A 17,670-nucleotide genomic window follows, 5' to 3' on the forward strand; every position below is an offset into this window, starting at 1 on the left:
GACGACTCCGGCCGAAAAACGGCCGAAAAAAGCAATACCGCTACTGACCACTAGTTGAACTTACACAGTATAGCTTTAACTCTAAAGCAGATTGGTTACGATATTGTTTTATTCATTACAATAAGTCCCGGGTTGTAGCTGTAATAAGTTGAAATCCACTTCAGATGTTTAGTGACACATTGGACGGCAGGGTTTGGAATGATATCGACGCTCTATTGCTCCATCCCCATTGTCCCCAATGCCTATGCTGGTTTTTAATGAGGGTGTCATTAGTTATCGTGCCAGTGTTGCTGCTAAATATAACCAGTTTCCGGCCTCCTCACATTTGACCTGGCACTCCACGGTAAAAGTCTAATCCGTTCGAGCTTAGTAGGGCATGGATGTGAAAGTGTGAACTGGTTAATCAGAGCGCTTTCAGCTAAAGCTGGTTTCTCTGTTTCTCTCTCTCTCTCTTATGTCGGATCCACTCCATGCTGAGAACTTCTGCTATTCATCTTGTTTGAAGTGCAGCAGCACTTTCCAAAAATAATTCCCTTTGTAACGTGCAAAGATAGAGTGTTGACAACATGGCTTGGATGCTATAACTCTTTGAGGGTGCTTTGGGGGCAGCCTACTTGCGAAGTCAGTACAGATCTCATTTAGTTATGATGAGAAGTTGTTTTACAAATGCGCTCCTCTATCATTATACAAATAGACTCCTGTATCGTTTCACAAATATACTCGTCTATCGTTTTACAAATAGTCTATCATTATACAAATAGACTCCTGTATCGTTTCACAAAGAGACTCCTCTGTCGTTTTAGAAGTAGACTCCTCTCGTTTCACAAATAGACTCCTCTATCGTAGAACAAACAGACAGACTCCTATATTAGCAGGGGATCCAGTCCTGCCAGAAGGCCATTTGAAATGATAATAGTCCTTGTCAGCCTTTCAGCCTCTGTGACACCGTGGCACTGATCATCATAATCCTTTTATGTCCCCCCTGTGTGTGTGTGTGTGTGTGTGTGTGTGTGTGTGTGTGTGTGTGTGTGTGTGTGTGTGTGTGTGTGTGTGTGTGTGTGTGTGTGTGTGTGTGTGTGTGTGTGTGTGCGTGCGTGCGTGCGTGCGTGCGTGCGTGCGTGCGTGCGTGCGTGCGTGCGTGAGTGCGTGCGTGCGTGCGTGCGACTGCCAGCATTGTTCAGAGAACGGAGTAGTCAACTTGATAGAGGATGGATTGCCTGATTTCTACACCAAGAGAGTCCTGCCAGACAGGTATTACCATAAACTAATATTATAAAGTCGTTCTATAATGTATTTATTGTACAGTACAGTATATATGTCACGTAGCTACAGTATATACTCATATTTCATAGTTTTATATACATGCATAATTCATTGTCTGAATTTCTATCCCACTTGGGAGTTAATTGTATGCAGCTTGTCGTGCTAGCTGTCTAATCAGGGAGCTGGGATGCCAATTAACTCCTATGTAGGCTGGAACACCAGCAGCACTAGTCGTTCCCACGGCCCAGCTCTTCTTTTTTTCTTTATTAGACTAGGTAGTGTCATCAATGTGTCAGCTATTGGTACGAGCTCAAGTAAAAGTACTGGTATTATAATCTTTTTGTTAGTGTGTCTGTCTGTGTGTTCGGAGCTAATCCTGCTGCCAACCTTCTTGTGCACACTGCAAGTACGCCACAGAAGTACCTCCACACACAGACACAGACACGCACACGCACACTCACACACACACACACACACACACACACACACACACACACACACACACACACACACACACACACACACACACACACACACACACACCCCAACCTTGGTTGTTCATAAACCTGATTGTCCGCAGGAAGTAGCTTTGAATGATGTATTTATTTATTTATTTCATCTTTGTTCAACCAGGAAGTGTATTTTTTCCACTGGGAGACCTGGCCAAGATAGCCCACCATTACAATGTTTACAACAAGTATAAAATACAGCATGTCAAAAATAGATGAGGAACAATTATTAAGGGAAAAATACCATTTCAACACAGCCATGCGATGGCAGATACGTATAACGCTGAAATCTAGCTTAGGAATCGCAATTACACCGTTTTTCATCAGGGCTTTGAACTCTCCTAGGGTGATGAAATCATTAAGCTGCATCTCCAGAAGGCCTGCGCCCTGCAGTAGTCACCTTGTCCACTGTTTCCTCTTAATTATCCTTGGGGGGTTTACGTCAGTGTGACATGTAAGCATAGGGGGCAGCGTTTTGTCTGGACATCACAGACAGAGGAAGACGTCCTAACTGTCCTGGGGTGCAGCAATGTCACATTAGAATGCTGAACTTCACTGTTTCCGTGCGTGCGTTCTCTTCAATTAAATATGCAGTGTTTCAGAGAAACTGGCTTTTCATAAACATTTCCAGTAGACACGCAATCCACACCATAGCATTTGTAATAGTGCATTAAAATAATTGGCTACTCCAAAATCTCCAGAAGTAAGCATTCCTGAAGAAGAACCATTTGAACTTTGATGGAGGACTAATACCAGTATGCGGAACATATTACTTTATTTATGTTAAAGTTAATTTGAAGTCTGATTTATACTTAGTTGTATGACGGTGTCCCGTGGCGAAAATGTTTTAACGACAGATGATAAATTATTATGAGCCCCTGTTCCTCTCTTTCCATCTGCCCCCTCCTCACTCTATCTTTTTCTCGCTGTTTGTCCTCTTCATCTCCCTATCAGTCAGCTGTCATCCCTCCATCAGGGGCAGACTCTGAGGAGGAAGAAGAGACGCAGCGTTCTGTCCATCTTTTCCGGCTTCCGCAAGAACCGCAACTCCACCATCTCCTGTCAGGACACAGAGTACGTGTGTTGGGGGAAGGGGGGAGGTTAAAGTAACATGAAGGTGTGCGAACAGAACGTGAATGTTGTCTCAAGTAGTCCAGTGAGGTACATTAACACCGCCCGTGTTGCTTCATACATATTTAAACGTCCGGGAAATATTATACAGCCACCCCTCCCCCCAAAAAAATACCACTTTCACTTCAAACCGTGACTGGAAATGTTTGGGGTGCTCATGCTTTATGGCACTATCGCCAAAACATACCCAGAGGGGCAACTAAGGGGGAATGTGCGCTACGTCGCAAACATAGATTAAATGGCGTTTTCCGCAGATTAATAACTGAGGCGAGACAATAGCACTCGGGAGGCATTCTTGGCAGCAAACCTAGGTGGGGGTAAAAAAAGGGAAATACAGCCTTGAAATTGGAGAGATAAAGGCACTCGAGGGAGTTATGCTTAGAAACTGACAGCAGTGCCGGTGTGAGCTCATAGACGGGTACATTCAGTGCAGGCAACAACCGCGCTGTGCAGCGCATCAGTCAAACAGGAAGTGAAGTCACTCCGAGGACGAGCAAGATGTACCAATGGCTTACTTCTAGAGATGTTACCGATCAATCGGCAATGGATCGGATCGGGCCGATCAAAGCGTGATCGGCGATAATCGGTGGTTTAGATCAAAAGGTAAATTCACCGATCCGATCCGATCGGTGCATCCGATCAACCAGCCGTTCAGTATGCCCACTTGAGGCCATTTTGGGGTATTGATTTCCACAGTGCTGAAGGAATAATTAGTTACTGCTATGATAATAAATACATAGTAATGCTGGTAAATAACTATAAGGCAAATATATAAATGAATTCATGAGTGAATTAATTAATTAAAGTTAAAACATTAACAAAACAACAAAAAAAGAAAATATAAATAATATATAAATAATAACTTGATCGGATCGGTGATTGATCGGTATCGGGTGATCAAACTTTTGTGATCGGTGCTCGGTGCTCGGTTCCAAAAAACCTGATCGGACCATCCCTACTTACTTCCCTCTACCCAAGGCTCCCATCACAACATTTCTGAGGCACACCAGAGAACCAGTTGTTGTTGTTGTTGTTGTGAAGAATTATCATTCACACGGTAGCACTCTCTCTCTTTGTATGTCTGCCTTGTCTGTTTGTGCTTTTTCCAGTTTCGCCTCGGAGAACGTTTACTCGATGATTCAGCACCCTAAGGATCCTGGGAAGGTGGATCCTGCGATGCCAGGAGCCAATGGGAGCATGCCATCTCCTCGGGCCGTGCAGGGCGTACCACTGCATGGGGTGCGAAGTATCAGCCCCCCCTGCCTCATCCAGAGACAGGTATGACGTGACGGTATAGAGCAGTGAAGTTTGACGTCATTTACACATCCTACCTGGTTCGCGGTTTTCTTCCTCCATTCTGAATTCCCATAGACCTTTTTCATATCGCGTCATATAAGAATTGTGTTCCAAACATAAACAACTGATATCAGCGGTTCGACTCATATGGATATGAAGAATCAACTGATGGTGAGAAAATGCTAATGTTACTGTCGCTGAATTCACGTCATGACTGCTCTATTGCCCTGTTTTGTTTTCAGTCCTGTTTTTAAAATGCGGCCGGTCTCCCTCAGGCCAGAGGTTCGGATAAGTGTAATTCCAGATAAAACAAACAATATTTGCAAATAATGTTTCTTTTAATCTTCTTGGAGCATCAGAGGAGTTGGCTTTACAGTGACTTGGACAATATTATCATAGTGCTTGATGATTGGTAAGTTGAAGTTGTGAATCGTAGAAAAGAAAAGCACACTAGAGTGATTCTCAGTCTAAACATTCACATATTGCACGTGTGTGGCAAACCCACCCAAACACATAACACTGTTCCTGAAGTACATGTCAGGTCTGGTCCCACAACCACAGAGACATCAAAATAGCCCAGCTCCTCAATCCAAGCACACTGTGGCTGCCACATACTGTCTGCCTGCTGCGCTCAGTGTGTGCGAGTTGTTTGAAGAGCAGAACACACATTTCTCAAGTCTGTCCGTTTTGTTTTGTTCTCTGGGTTTGTCTCTCTCTCTATCCCTTTGTATTTCTATTTTTCTATCTGATCTAACCTAATCTCCCCCCCCCATCTATCTCTCGCTCTCGCTCTCTCTCATCTTTGCCAGCCGACCGACCTGGTCAGCATGGTGTACAGTTGCATCGGGGCAGAAATCGAGGACTCTGACAGTAGCAGCGTCTGTGACGGCAGGCCTTCCGGCAGCGGCAGCAGCAGCAGCGCTGACAGGCAGGCCGCCGCGGCAGATATCCGGACGGAGGCGCGTGCCAACGGACACGTCGCCGTCCCTGCCGATAGACAGCCGGAGCCTGGCCGCCAAGAGCGCATCGTGCCCCTGGCCCCTGACTCCCTGACGGACTCCCACATGGACGAAGAGGAGGAGGAGGAGGAGGAGGAAGAGGATGAGGAGGAGAGGAATGAGAGACAGGGCAGCGGCGGTGGAGCTCCCTGTGGGCAGAGGCCAGAGTGCTGCAAGCCCAGCCTGGCCATGATGAGACAGAGACACCTGCAGGAGAGCTTAGGTACTGCAATGTGGACGAGCACTAGTTGTATGCTGGTCTACCACCAGTGACGGGTTGTAAATATAGCACCAGATATGATCATTTAGTAAAAATAGAAAACGTTATTTGTCACGCTGCAAAGTCCTCTGAATTGGTTTCAATTGGATATAATTTCTAACACAAGATCAGATTACAGGAGAATCCTGAAGACATAAAACCCTTAGAAATGCTGTACAATGTTAAATAAAAAGACAAATACTCAATTTCAATGGTCTTCCTGTAAAAGTGTGTTTTGAATGTAGCAAAACACAGATTTTGTACAGTACATAAGTCTGCTTAAATGCCCTTCAGTATGTTATGTATGCTATAACATTCGCAAAGAGAACGCCATTATTTGTTTGTTTTTATTGTACACTCTAACGATCAGTGTTGTTTTTGACAGCAAATTTTGATTTAGTTTTAGTCATAGTCTTTTGAATAAAATGTAATTTAGTTTTAGTCATAATTTAGTTACCTGAAAAGTATTAGTTTTAGTCTAATTTTAGTCGACTAAATATCATAAGATTTTAGGCGACTAAATCTACAGATGATTTAGTCGACTAAAATGTATTTTGGCAGGCCTTGATCGCATCATAATGACTGATTTTACACTTGGTTGTGTGCTGAAAATAGCAGATCTACAAGCTACGAGCTTGTGGATCGGCTATTTTTAGTACGCAACACCTGAGAGCAACCAAACATAAAATGACTCTCTTCTCCACTAGTCCCTCCCTAACGTTTTAGTCTAGTTTTTATTTTGTTGACGAAATTGTCATTATATTTCGTCATAGTTTTAGTCATCATAGCTTAGTTTTTGTTTAGTTTTTATTTAGTTGTCGTCAGTGAAAAACACACAGTCGACAAACATTTTTCGTCATAGTTTTAGTCGACGAAATCAACACTTGTACCGATCAGAAGTTTCCTTCTCCATAGATCATAGACAAGGCCTCACAGGGAATTTAAAGATCAGTGCAATAGCCAGAGGCCAGATGATCCAGCCATGCTTCAAAAGCCGTCGTCTGTCAAATCTCCCCATCAACTCTGTAATGCAAGCAACAGCATGATGCAATCATGGCTCATGTTAGCAGCCTGGCAGTGAGACTTGGACAAGAGTCAAGCATTAAGGCCCTTTCCCACTGTGCGCGATAATTCGATTTCAATTGGAGTGGATGGTAGCGAAAAAGTACTACATTTCTTTACTTTAGTAAAAGTATCAATACTGCAATGTAGAAGTACTCTGTTACAAGTAAAAGTCTGTAATTCAAAATGTACTTGAGTAAAAGTACGAAAGTGTGGGCATCAAAATGTACTTAAAGTACCAAAAGTAAAAGTACAATATGTTTGAAAATAGCCGATCTACAAGCTCACAAGTTGTGAGCTTGTAGATCTGCTATTTTCAAATTGCCAAGGTATAAAACAGGGCTACAGTGGTTTATGTATGTTTTATAATATCATCATTTATATCTACAAAGTAACTAGTAACTAAAGTTTTCAAATGAATGTAGTGGAGTAAAAGTACAATATTTGGATGCGAGATGTAGTGGAGTAGAAGTAAAAGTACTGGAAATTGGAAATACTCAAGTAAAGTACAAATACCTCAAAGTTGTACTGTACAGTAGTACTTAAGTAAATGTACTTAGTTACTTCACACCACTGTTGATGTGAATGCCGACATATCGTTTATATCTTTATGGCGTCCGGTGGGAACGATGCTTTACAGTCATCCCAATGAGAAGCAACACATGCAGCCACAGATGCCTCGTCTCCAGGCTGCCTGTGGAGGAGGTAAAGGAGAGTCTTTTCAATAACAGCGTGTTTTACTTTGCTCTGTGATGCCTCGCTTGGAGATGGTGTTGCCGTGCAGAAGTGTTCCTGTGGGGGGGATTGTCTCTGCTTTCCTGTGGCCGCCCCTCTGTACAGAATGCACATGTCGTCTGAGCCGTCTGAAGTGTGCAGGCAGTGCCGGTGTAAAGTAACTAAGTACATTTACTTAAAGGACAACTTTGGTTTTTTACAACAAGGGTTCATATTAGATTGTAATTAGAGAAAAGAGAAGATGAGTGTCAAAATGATTTCATTTACTTCTTTCTATAGTTTTAGGGATTTTAATTACCTTGATTTCAGTGTGTGTTCACTTGCATGTGTGCAAGTGGCTAAATATGTCTTTTTAGACACAATAAGCTGTCAATTTCTTTACAGTAATACCACTAGCCCCCATAAGTCACATCTGCCCATGAAATATTGTGGTGCATCTTGGGAATTGGCTTATTGTGTCTAAAAAGACAATTTAGCCAACCACTGATATCAAAGTAATTAAAATCACTAACATGATAGAAAGCAGTACATGAAAACATTTTAACACTCATCTTTTCTTTTCTCTAATTACAATCTAATATATGAACCCTTGTTGTAAAAAAACAAAGTTGTCCTTTAAGTACTGTACTTAAAGGGCCACTTCACCTCTGGTACAACCAGATCTTATTTTATTGTTGTTTGGGACACAATCAACACAATCCTGAGTTATTTTTTGTATTCAATCTGTGTTTTGAGATATTTTAGTATTTCAGCTGTGCTAGTGATGCAAAAAGTAACTCAGGATTGTGTTGATTGTGTCCCAAACAACAATAAAATAAGATATAGTTGTCCCAGAGGTGAAGTGGCCCTTTAAGTACAATTTTGAGATATTTGTACTTTACTTGAGATTTTCCAATTTCCAATACTTTTACCTGTACTCCACCGTATCTCGGATCCAAAAATTGTACTTTTACTCCACTACATTTGTTTGAAAACTTTAGTTACTAGTAACTTTGCAGATATAACATTATAATATGTTATAAACCAGGGGTGCCCAAAAGGTAGATCGTGATCTACCAGTAGATCACCAAGGGTGTGCAGGTAGATCACATGACATGCCTCTAAAGATATATAATTAAAATATAAAATATATGTCAATATGACATCAAGAAGGGCCTGTCAGCTCCCTTCATGAATGCAATGCTTTGTTCAAGAGTCAGTAGCATAAGAACCCCAAAACCTACTGTACCGGCACTCAGTGGCGTCAGTTCAGCAAAAGCTAGGGTATGGCAAAGATGGGAGTCCTCATGGAAAAGAGGCATTACATTTTGTATAACACGGTTAAACACGGTTCTATTGTGAAAATAGCAGATCTTCATGCTCACAAAGCCTCGCGTTGTGAGCATGTAGATCAGCTGTGTTTTCACAATGTCTGAAAAAAAAAACGAGTTTTGTCAGTTTTTTACACAGGTTTCTAAGGTTTCGTGGGCTGGATATGGCAGCCTGGAATGGTTGTTCAAGTGCAGCAAAACTTAGCATGTTAGTAAACGTGCCACAATTAACAATAATGCATTGCACCTGTGCAGCTGACCTGCGGAACCTGGGAATTTATTTGCACTTTTATTTTCCCCCTGGACCCAGGGTATGGCAGCTGCATACCCCTGTCATACCCAATTGACGCCCCTGCCGGCACTTCCATACAGAATGGGATGAAGACATTTTCCCCAGTATTTCCCATTTATTTCCCCCTAATAAAATGTAACGCCAGTGCTGCTATTCCAAAGCCTCCCTCAGGCCCTCATGTGGGTATGGGTAGATCATGTTGAGCTAGTCATTTTAAAAGTAGATCTCACGTCAAAAAGGTGTGGGCACCCCTGTTATAAACCATACATTAACCACTATTTAACCCTATTTTATACCTAGGCTATTTGAAAATAGCCGATCTACACGTGTTGTGAGCTTGTTGATCTGCTATTTTCAAACATTTTGTACTTTTACTTTTGGTACTTTAAGTACATCTTTATGCCAATACTTTTGTACTTTTACTCAAGTACATTTTGATTTCCGGACTTTTACTTGTGAGGGTGCACACACACCAAAATACCTATGAGAGTGGAATCTGCATTCTGCCAATGCATTTCAATGAGAATGGAGCGGTTTCATGCCAGTAGAGGATGTCTGCAAAAAAACGCTCAATTCTCATTGAAATGTTTTGGCAGAACGCGGATTCCCCTCTCATTGGTATTTTGGTCTGAGGGTACTCTAAGGGTGCCCACACACCAAAATACCGAGAGTGGAATCCGCCAATGCATTTCAATGAGAATGGAGCGTTTTTTTTGCAGAAATCCTCTACTGGCACACCGTTGTACTTTACAATACAAACCCCAAAATCAATGTTCCAGTTCTAGGCAACACAGAAGCGGGGGAACTTTTTTTTCTATTTCCACACAACTCCTCTAAGTTATATTAATGACATAGTTCAATATTGAAAATGGGTGGTTTTCCCCTTTAAAGGTGATACACCATGAAATTTCACTTTTCCTATTTTAAAACCTTTTTTTGGGGTCCCACTAGCACCTTCTATCCCCAAGTCCCATTTCTGACCATTGTGTCTTTCTCTGGTTTTGGGAAGGTGGAGGTTAAAAGCATCCCACGGGTTCTCAGAACAGGCTGTCCAGATTTGCTGCCGTCGATGACGTCATCGACGGCCGTTTTTGAAGGGGGCGCAGTTCAGGCCAAAGGTGGTACTGCAGCTGAAAATGCTCTGAGAGCCATTCAAAAATGAGAGAGGCTCTCTATTCAGGAGTGGTAATTTAGCCTCAAACCTTTTGAAAAACGTTTTTGGGACATAAACAATTTTAAATGCATGGTGTATCACCAGTAAAGAATGTAAGTACTTTTCACACCAAGTCAGGCTGCTAAAGCGCAGCATCCAGACTCCCAGAATGCCAGCAGCCCCTCCCCTCCCTGTGTGTGCAGCCGCCTTCCTTCACTGGTTGATTCTGTGCCCTTCATGCATGAAATTGCTTCCTTATTAGAAGCTATTACTGCAAACCGCTACACAGTAAAAATCCTCTGTGTTAATTTAACTCTGAGAGTGGTGCAAATGGAGTAACACTGAGGACTGAGTTTTACCTGGCGAGATGATGGATAAAACCTTGGCCTGGAACAGAGGTAATCGCACTGTTTCCCAAACAGTGGGTCGGACTCGGGACCCATTTGTGTGTCGCAGACACATTTTTATGGGTCCCTTGTTTTTTGTTTCCGTTTTTTCCATTTTTATTTTTTTTCATTATTGTTATTCAAAAATATTTCCAATAGACATTCCCAAGAAAGCATTTTTATTTATGAATTACAAACAAAATTCAATGATCTTTCAGTAATTTCATGAAGAAATCAAAGAAAGAACAAAGAAATTCCATAAATTAGAACACAAATGTTTACGAAGTAGAGAAAAAATAGCCAATCTACAAGGGCTTGTAGATCTGCTGCTTTCACTAGTGTGGGTCCCGGTCAAACGCCTAATTTCTCTTTTGGGTCTCGAGCTAAAAAAAAGTTTGGGACCCACTGATCAGGTGGTCCTCAACCTTCTTGGAGTTTTTCGACCCTTAATTTAGGCCTAGAATTATTGAATGCTTTAACCAGTGAAAAATAGCAGATATACAAGCTCACAGCGCGGCACCGAGTGCCGCGCTGCGAGCTTGTAGATCTGCTATTTTTGAAAAAGTCGTGAAAATGTGTACAAATCTTTGAATATAATGTATTTTCAAAGCGAACGTTTGCAACTAAAATTTTGCTTCTGGGTGGTCCCTGGAACTAGATATTTTGAGATTCGGGTCCGTGGCCAAATAAATATCATTTTGGGGGTCCTTCACATGAAAACGTTTGAGAACCACTGACATAGTAGTCTCTCAAGAACAGACTAACTGAGCTCCAGTTGAGTGAAAAGGACCTTTTCTTTGACGATGGCTAGCCAGACTGCTGACATAGAAACATAGGTTTTTCAAAAAATCTTAGAAGGATTCAAAAGACACTTATAGAATCGGGTCAAAATTCTAATTTTCAAGATTTTTCAAAAATAGCAGATCTACAAGCTCGCAGCGCGGCACTCGGTGCCGCGCTGTGAGCTTGTAGATCTGCTATTTTTCAATAGTTAAAGCATAAAATAATGATACACAATAATGTGTAAACGTTCTAAATGGGTTAATCACAGCACTCTCACAGTTGGTGGGTCAGCAGTTTTTTTTTATTACCGTGGTTCCCAACCTTTTCTGGAACAGACTCAGGGCCCTGCAAATCAGGTGTTTTGTTTGCGGCCCACCCATCTGACCACGTAACAAATAAATGGCTGCCGTGTTAAATGGTTAGATTTAAGTGTGGATCTGGATGCATTTTCAGAACATGTTTATTTGAATGATCAATCAACCGGTTGTGTTCCGGCTTGGATCAAAGGAACTAACGTAGCGTACTTTAACTTCCCATTTATCGATCACATGAAACCCATTTGTCATTATTATTCTCATGGTCCACAGGTTGGAAACCGCTGGTTTATTGTACTGATTTACTTGTATGTTGTACGTGTAAACCAATCAGTCTTTTGGTCAGTCCAAATACAACACTTTTCCAAACATATTATTTTCAGCAGCATGTAGTTGGATAACAAACATGCTTGCAACCTGGCCCAACGTCCAAAATCTAAGGTCCATTTATTCACTTCACACTCATTCCTCTCACCTCACTCTTCTCTGATTAGTATTGAATGTTTGCTGTAATCCTGGCTGTTTGTCTTCATAGAAGAGGCAGCAGAGACGGAGGAGGATCAAACTCAAGGACAACTTGAACCAAAAGCCTCCGGGCCTGAGGGACAGTGTCCTCCAATTCCAAATAAGGTAGGAGTGTGTGCGCGTGCACGTGTGCGCGTGCACGTGCGCGCGTGCTTGTGTGTGTGTGTGTGTGTGTGTGTGTGTGTGTGTGTGTGTGTGTGTGTGTGTGTGTGTGTGTGTGTGTGTGTGTGTGTGTGCGTGCGTGCGTGCGTGCGTGCGTGCGTGCGTGCGTGCGTGCGTGCGTGCGTGCGTCTACATTCCGTACCAAGTGTGCATACATTTTTTCTTCTTTTTTTCCCATGTCGTATTTCAACAACACCTCTGGTTCAAATTTCGAAATCAGTGCTTCTCAAAAATTATAGTGTTGGGTCCCCAGATGATTAGCTTAATGTAATTTATTTTTCTCACTCAACGGTTAACAAACCAACATACAGTATAAGTGTATACAGGGTATCTGCACATTTATAAAGTCAAAATTTAAGGAATTGGCCAAACTGTCAAATTGTCAAAAAACAGTAAGCAAGAGGCGAACATTGTGAAAATAGCAGATCATGTAGATCTGCTATTTTCACAATATTTATCTGTGAAACTGAGTCACATAAAATGTAATAACTACAATTTCGAGTGCTTGTCAGGGTGGGGGTCCCCATTGTGGGGGTCACAGCCTAAAAAGTTTGAGAACCACTGTTCTAAATTCACACATAAAATAAAATCACCCAAAAGACTGAACCAACCTCATCCCTCACAGCCCAGTAAAGACAAGGCCCCGCCAGAGGAGGTCTCTCCCAAGACGTCCCCTGCTACTACTCCGTCCGGTGAACGCTCCACGGCTCCTGTCATTGAAGAGGAGGCATCCAGCGAGATGGGAAGCCCGCACTCCGTGCCACTCGCCTGTGCCACGCCTGTGTTTGAGATGGCAGGGGCGACTGTCACCCCAGGTATGACTGGAATATCATATACAAATAATCATATAATCGCAGTGGCAACACCCCTGCAGCCCACGTATCGAGGCGAATCCTCCCAGACTAGTGTCTTCATTACTTCCAAAGCACTGCATATTCTTTCAAACCGTCTAAAACACTTCCCGTAATACACACTATAGTCTCAGGCACGATTGAGGAGAATGCACGCATCAGAATAAGAATAGAGCTAGTCTATCTATGGTTATTCAATTAATGTGATTAATCTTGCCGGTATGTACAACCCGAGCGATCGTCGGTCGCTATGAGACTAGTACATACTGAAATGAGCCCAGAACAAAACAGACTCCTCCATCCGGTTCAATTCTTCTTCTGCCGAAAAAATTTGCATAACTTCTGTTCTAGCTCTCCACAGCGCCATGCGCCCCAGTGGTGCCTGGGAGGAGCTACACGGCAGGGAGCAAAAATATTTAGCCTCACTCTGAGCCATCACACCCATAATGTGCTGCAGAACACACGCGTGTGATCTGCATTAGAAAACATTGTAAAATCACCAGCAAACGCTGGCACTGAATATCTTTAAAAATAGCTGGCACTGTGTGTTAATAAGGTGCGAGAAAAAATTTAAGAAAAAAAAAAGTTAAGTGGAGACCTTGACATTTTAAAGTTTGAGAACTACTGATTTAGACCAAAATGCAGGTTTAAATTGAATGAATGTCTGTATTAACGATTAAACAGGATTTTTTTACAAGGCTCCCTCAATTGTATCACGATATATACGATACCTCTGAAAAGGCATATCGTGGAGACGTTGTATCGTCTAATATCGCCCACCCCTAAGGAGTAGCTGAAGTAGAAAAGTGATGGTGGTGGTGGTGATGATGATGATGATGATGATGATGATGATGATGATGATGATGATGATGGAAGGGATGAAGGGAGTATTCATGATTGTCAAGATGATGATCATACTGTAAGATAAACATTATGGTGCTGTTGTTGATGACATTAGGGACATATTATGCAAAGAATGGATTTTTGATGATGATGGTGATACTGGTTGCTTCATCTATTAGATGAAGAGGACGGGGCAAACGGATTTCCAGCAAAGTCGCATCACAACAGAAAAGCCAGCTCATTTGACATGGGTATGTACTGTGTGTGTGTGTGCGTGAGTGCGTGCATGCGTGTGTGCACATGCATACACACATGTGCTGAAATGATCTGCATTTCCTAGTCCATACTTCATGCCCTTAAGCCAATGTGTGCACATTGTGTTCAGTATGCACAATATTACACACTGTGTGTGATATGCATTTGTACACTGTATTCAGCCATGCACATCTGAACCTGTGTCATTGTCTGTGAATCCACCTGCTTGCTGTTATTGTTTACAGCAGTGGTTCTTAACCTTGTCTGGGTCAGGGTCCACTTCTCAAAATCACCCTGTGGCCACATGCATACTGTAAAACCAGGGGTCTTCAACATTTTCAGGCCAAGGACCCCTTAATTGAGAGAGAGAGAGAGAGAGAGGTGAAGCAGGGACCCCCACAACCTGTTCATAGATTCCATAGTCATAGTTCGTTTGACAGCACAATTGTCAGTGTATTTAGGATTAATGTCAATTTGTGTTTTCAGATATTTAACCACTTGAACAGTCAATACTTATAAAACTTGACCTTTCAATCTGTACTTAGTCTGCTCTTTTTCCCCTCTACACCAATGCTCTTTGCCGAAAATAGACGATCTACAAGCTCACAATGCCGCTGTGAGGCGTGAGTTATGGCGTTGTTCGTTGTGAGTTATGTGAGCGGTGCGACGTAGGTGTTCAAAACCTCTAGTATACTGGAATATTCTAATCTACGGCATGTGTTAATTGGCCTTTTCAATCCAACCCCCCCCCCTCCCCCTCCCCTCCCTTCCCTGTGTGTGTATGTGTCGTGTGTCATTCCATTTCCCTTCAGGCATGGAACAAGACACCTCTGATCTGAAGTGGTCCTCAGATCACAAAACCCCTGTGAGAACACCCCTCTTCCCCCACTACAGAAACACATCTGTGAACTGCCCCGGAGGCAGCTGGTGTACGTATGATGTTACCGTGTGAACATACTGTTACACAAGGACCCCACTTCTAAATACTTCCTCTAAATCAGTTCTTCTCAAACCTTCTCATGTCAAGGACCCCCAATATTACATTTATTTGGCCTCAAACCCCCATCTCAAAATATGTTGTTCCAGGGACCCCCCCAGAAGCAGAGATTTGAGTTACAAAAGTTTGCTTTGAAAAATATATATTGAAAAATTTGCACACATTTTCAGGATTTTTCAAAAATAGCAGATCTACAGCTGTGAGCTTGTATATCTGCTATTTTTCAATAGTTAAAGCAGTCAATAATTCTAGGCCTAAATGGGTTAAATTGCCCTGTGTTGGGGGGCACGGTGGCGCAGTCGGTCTGAGCTGTCGCCTCACAGCTAGAAGGTCCCGGGTTCGATTCCCACCGGGGACGCTGTGGGCGCTGGGGTGCGAGATCTCTCCTCCGTGTCATCAGTGCCCATACCATAGGTGGGGTTGGCAAAGGGCCTTTCTGTGTGGAGTTTGCATGTTCTCCCCGTGTCCCCTAGGATAGGTACCCTCACAAAAAAACGTGCAGTAATCCTGGTCTGTATTCTGCCTCCCCCTGGTCAGCCCGGGCGCCCGTTGGAAGGGAAAGGAACTTGTTGGAATAACGTGTTCCTTCCACACGCTACGTCCTACCCTGTCAGGTGATAAGAAGCAGCCTGCTCACTCCTCGTGCATTGAAGGAAGTATGAGCTCAGTTCCGGGCTCTCCCCAAGTTGGCAAAGGGAGAGCAGGCCCCAGGATTACAGCTTAGGCACTGGGTGAAAAAATGGGTTACAAAATCGTGGGATAAAAATGTAGGGGAAAGAAAATTGCTCTGTATTTACATAACAAAACAAGGAGAAGATAAAACATCTGCACACTGTTGTTAAGCTCCAAAACCATACTTTTATTACTGCAGCAACGTTTCAACTCTTTTAGGTCTTCATTAGGCAAATAATCACTATTTGCCTTGATGTCTGATGTCCAGCACCTGGCCTAAATACAGGCATAAGATGTGCATACAATCTTCTCTGTGTATAACAAAACAATACATATATGTTCCCTCTATATCACCAGGGCTGACAACGTTGCTGGTGTTGAGGGAAATGATTCATGTATTGATTGTTATTGTGTGTATTGTATTGTATTGTGTTGTGTTGTGTTGTGTTGTGTAAAGTCAGTCCTGCATTCAAAGTAAAGTCCTGCATTCAAAACTTCACTGGTACAAAAGTACTATAGCACCAGTAAGACTGGTGGTGGCGCTATATGGGACAGATCCATGTTGATGAGATGAGTGTATACATACTGTGTACCGATTTGCGTGATTTTAGGGCAAAATCTGTAGGAGCAGTGTCCAAAAATGTTTTTTTTTAAATCGGCCTGATGGTGGCGCTATATGAGACAGATCCATGTTGATGACATGAGTGTAGACATAGTGTGTAGCGATTTCCGTGATTTTAGGGCAAAATCTGTAGAAGTAGTGTCCAAAAATGTGTTTAAAATAATCGTCCTGAAGGTGACGCAGAATGTTCTTTTTAATTTGTCAAAAATGTGTCAGTCAGCAAAATGTGCTGGGGAAAAAAGTGTAGTAAAAAAGAAAAGTACAATATTTGCCTCTGAGATGGTAGTGCATTATTTCAAATAAATAAATAATAAGTAAATTAAAATGTCCTCAGAACTGTACTTAAGTACTTGAGTATACTGTATGTACTACTGTACGTAATGTTACTTTTTCCGTTCCTGCACAAGGATGAGCATATGCAAGCTATGTTAGTTTCTGTCTCTGACAAAGACAGAACCTCTACTCAGCTTTGTTCCAGTTTGCCTTCGTTTTAACTGGCAAGCCACAGTTCACAGCTATGCTGTTATTAACCACTTATGCCCTATATTCTTAGTTAGAGCAACAAATAGCAAGATATGCTATTTTCCACAACAAGGTTTGCTGTAGACTGGAAAAGGAGCAGACCAAGCATAGAGTCTACAGGGTTTAAGTGGTTAAATGAGGCTTTTCATTACTTTTACCTTGATTGGAGTGGATAGGTTTTTTTGATACAGCTTTCTATTACTGGGTAAATTGATATCCACGTTTAGCCGACTCATCACCCTCCTTGACGCGGTGCCATTTGGCAATCATGACGATGTCTGTCCCCTGAAAGAAGATGACTTCAATGGACAATGATGACATGGCAGAAATTGCTGCCAATTATGGAGTTATGTGTCAAAGAGCTGTTGATAGTAATTGACTCCCCCCTGCCTCCCCCCAATCAATTATTAGCAACGTGAAGCAAATAAAAGGGGTATGCATGTCACAGCTGTCAGCATAAAAGGCAATTATATTTGAACATCTTGGCCTATGTTAATGCTTCATTGTGGAATCTGACATTAATGGTTATAAAATCAACCTTCAATGTAAACTTGAATGCCAAAGATCTACATTAACTCTTGGGGTGAAAATATTTTATTTTAGCTTGGTTAGCTTGGATATTTGAACAATTATCTGATTGTTTTCAGGCCACAAGAGTCCCCAACACGGCGACGAAGACACGTTATGACAACACCAGAGGATGGACGGATGCTTGCAAAGACGAGAGGAC

The 17,670-nt window shown here is 42.3% G+C and overlaps 1 protein-coding gene across 1 annotated transcript in view; it reads left to right on the forward strand.

Moving 5' to 3' along the window:
- carmil3 (capping protein regulator and myosin 1 linker 3) overlaps window positions 1-15,079 on the forward strand; it is a gene marked incomplete at both ends in the record, with an annotated part of 164,880 nt that extends 149,801 nt beyond the window's left edge. The window contains 6 exons of the mRNA XM_080725630.1: window positions 1,172-1,251; window positions 2,727-2,846; window positions 4,013-4,181; window positions 5,009-5,227; window positions 12,804-12,993; window positions 14,940-15,079. Coding sequence (XP_080581756.1) covers window positions 1,172-1,251; window positions 2,727-2,846; window positions 4,013-4,181; window positions 5,009-5,227; window positions 12,804-12,993; window positions 14,940-15,079 — 918 coding nt within the window. The remainder of the gene's footprint in view (window positions 1-1,171; window positions 1,252-2,726; window positions 2,847-4,012; window positions 4,182-5,008; window positions 5,228-12,803; window positions 12,994-14,939) is intronic.
- Window positions 15,080-17,670: the final 2,591 nt, after the last annotated feature.

The sequence above is a fragment of the Nannobrachium achirus genome (assembly GCF_963921795.1).
Source record: "Nannobrachium achirus genome assembly, chromosome: 5".
NCBI lineage: Eukaryota > Metazoa > Chordata > Actinopteri > Myctophiformes > Myctophidae > Nannobrachium > Nannobrachium achirus.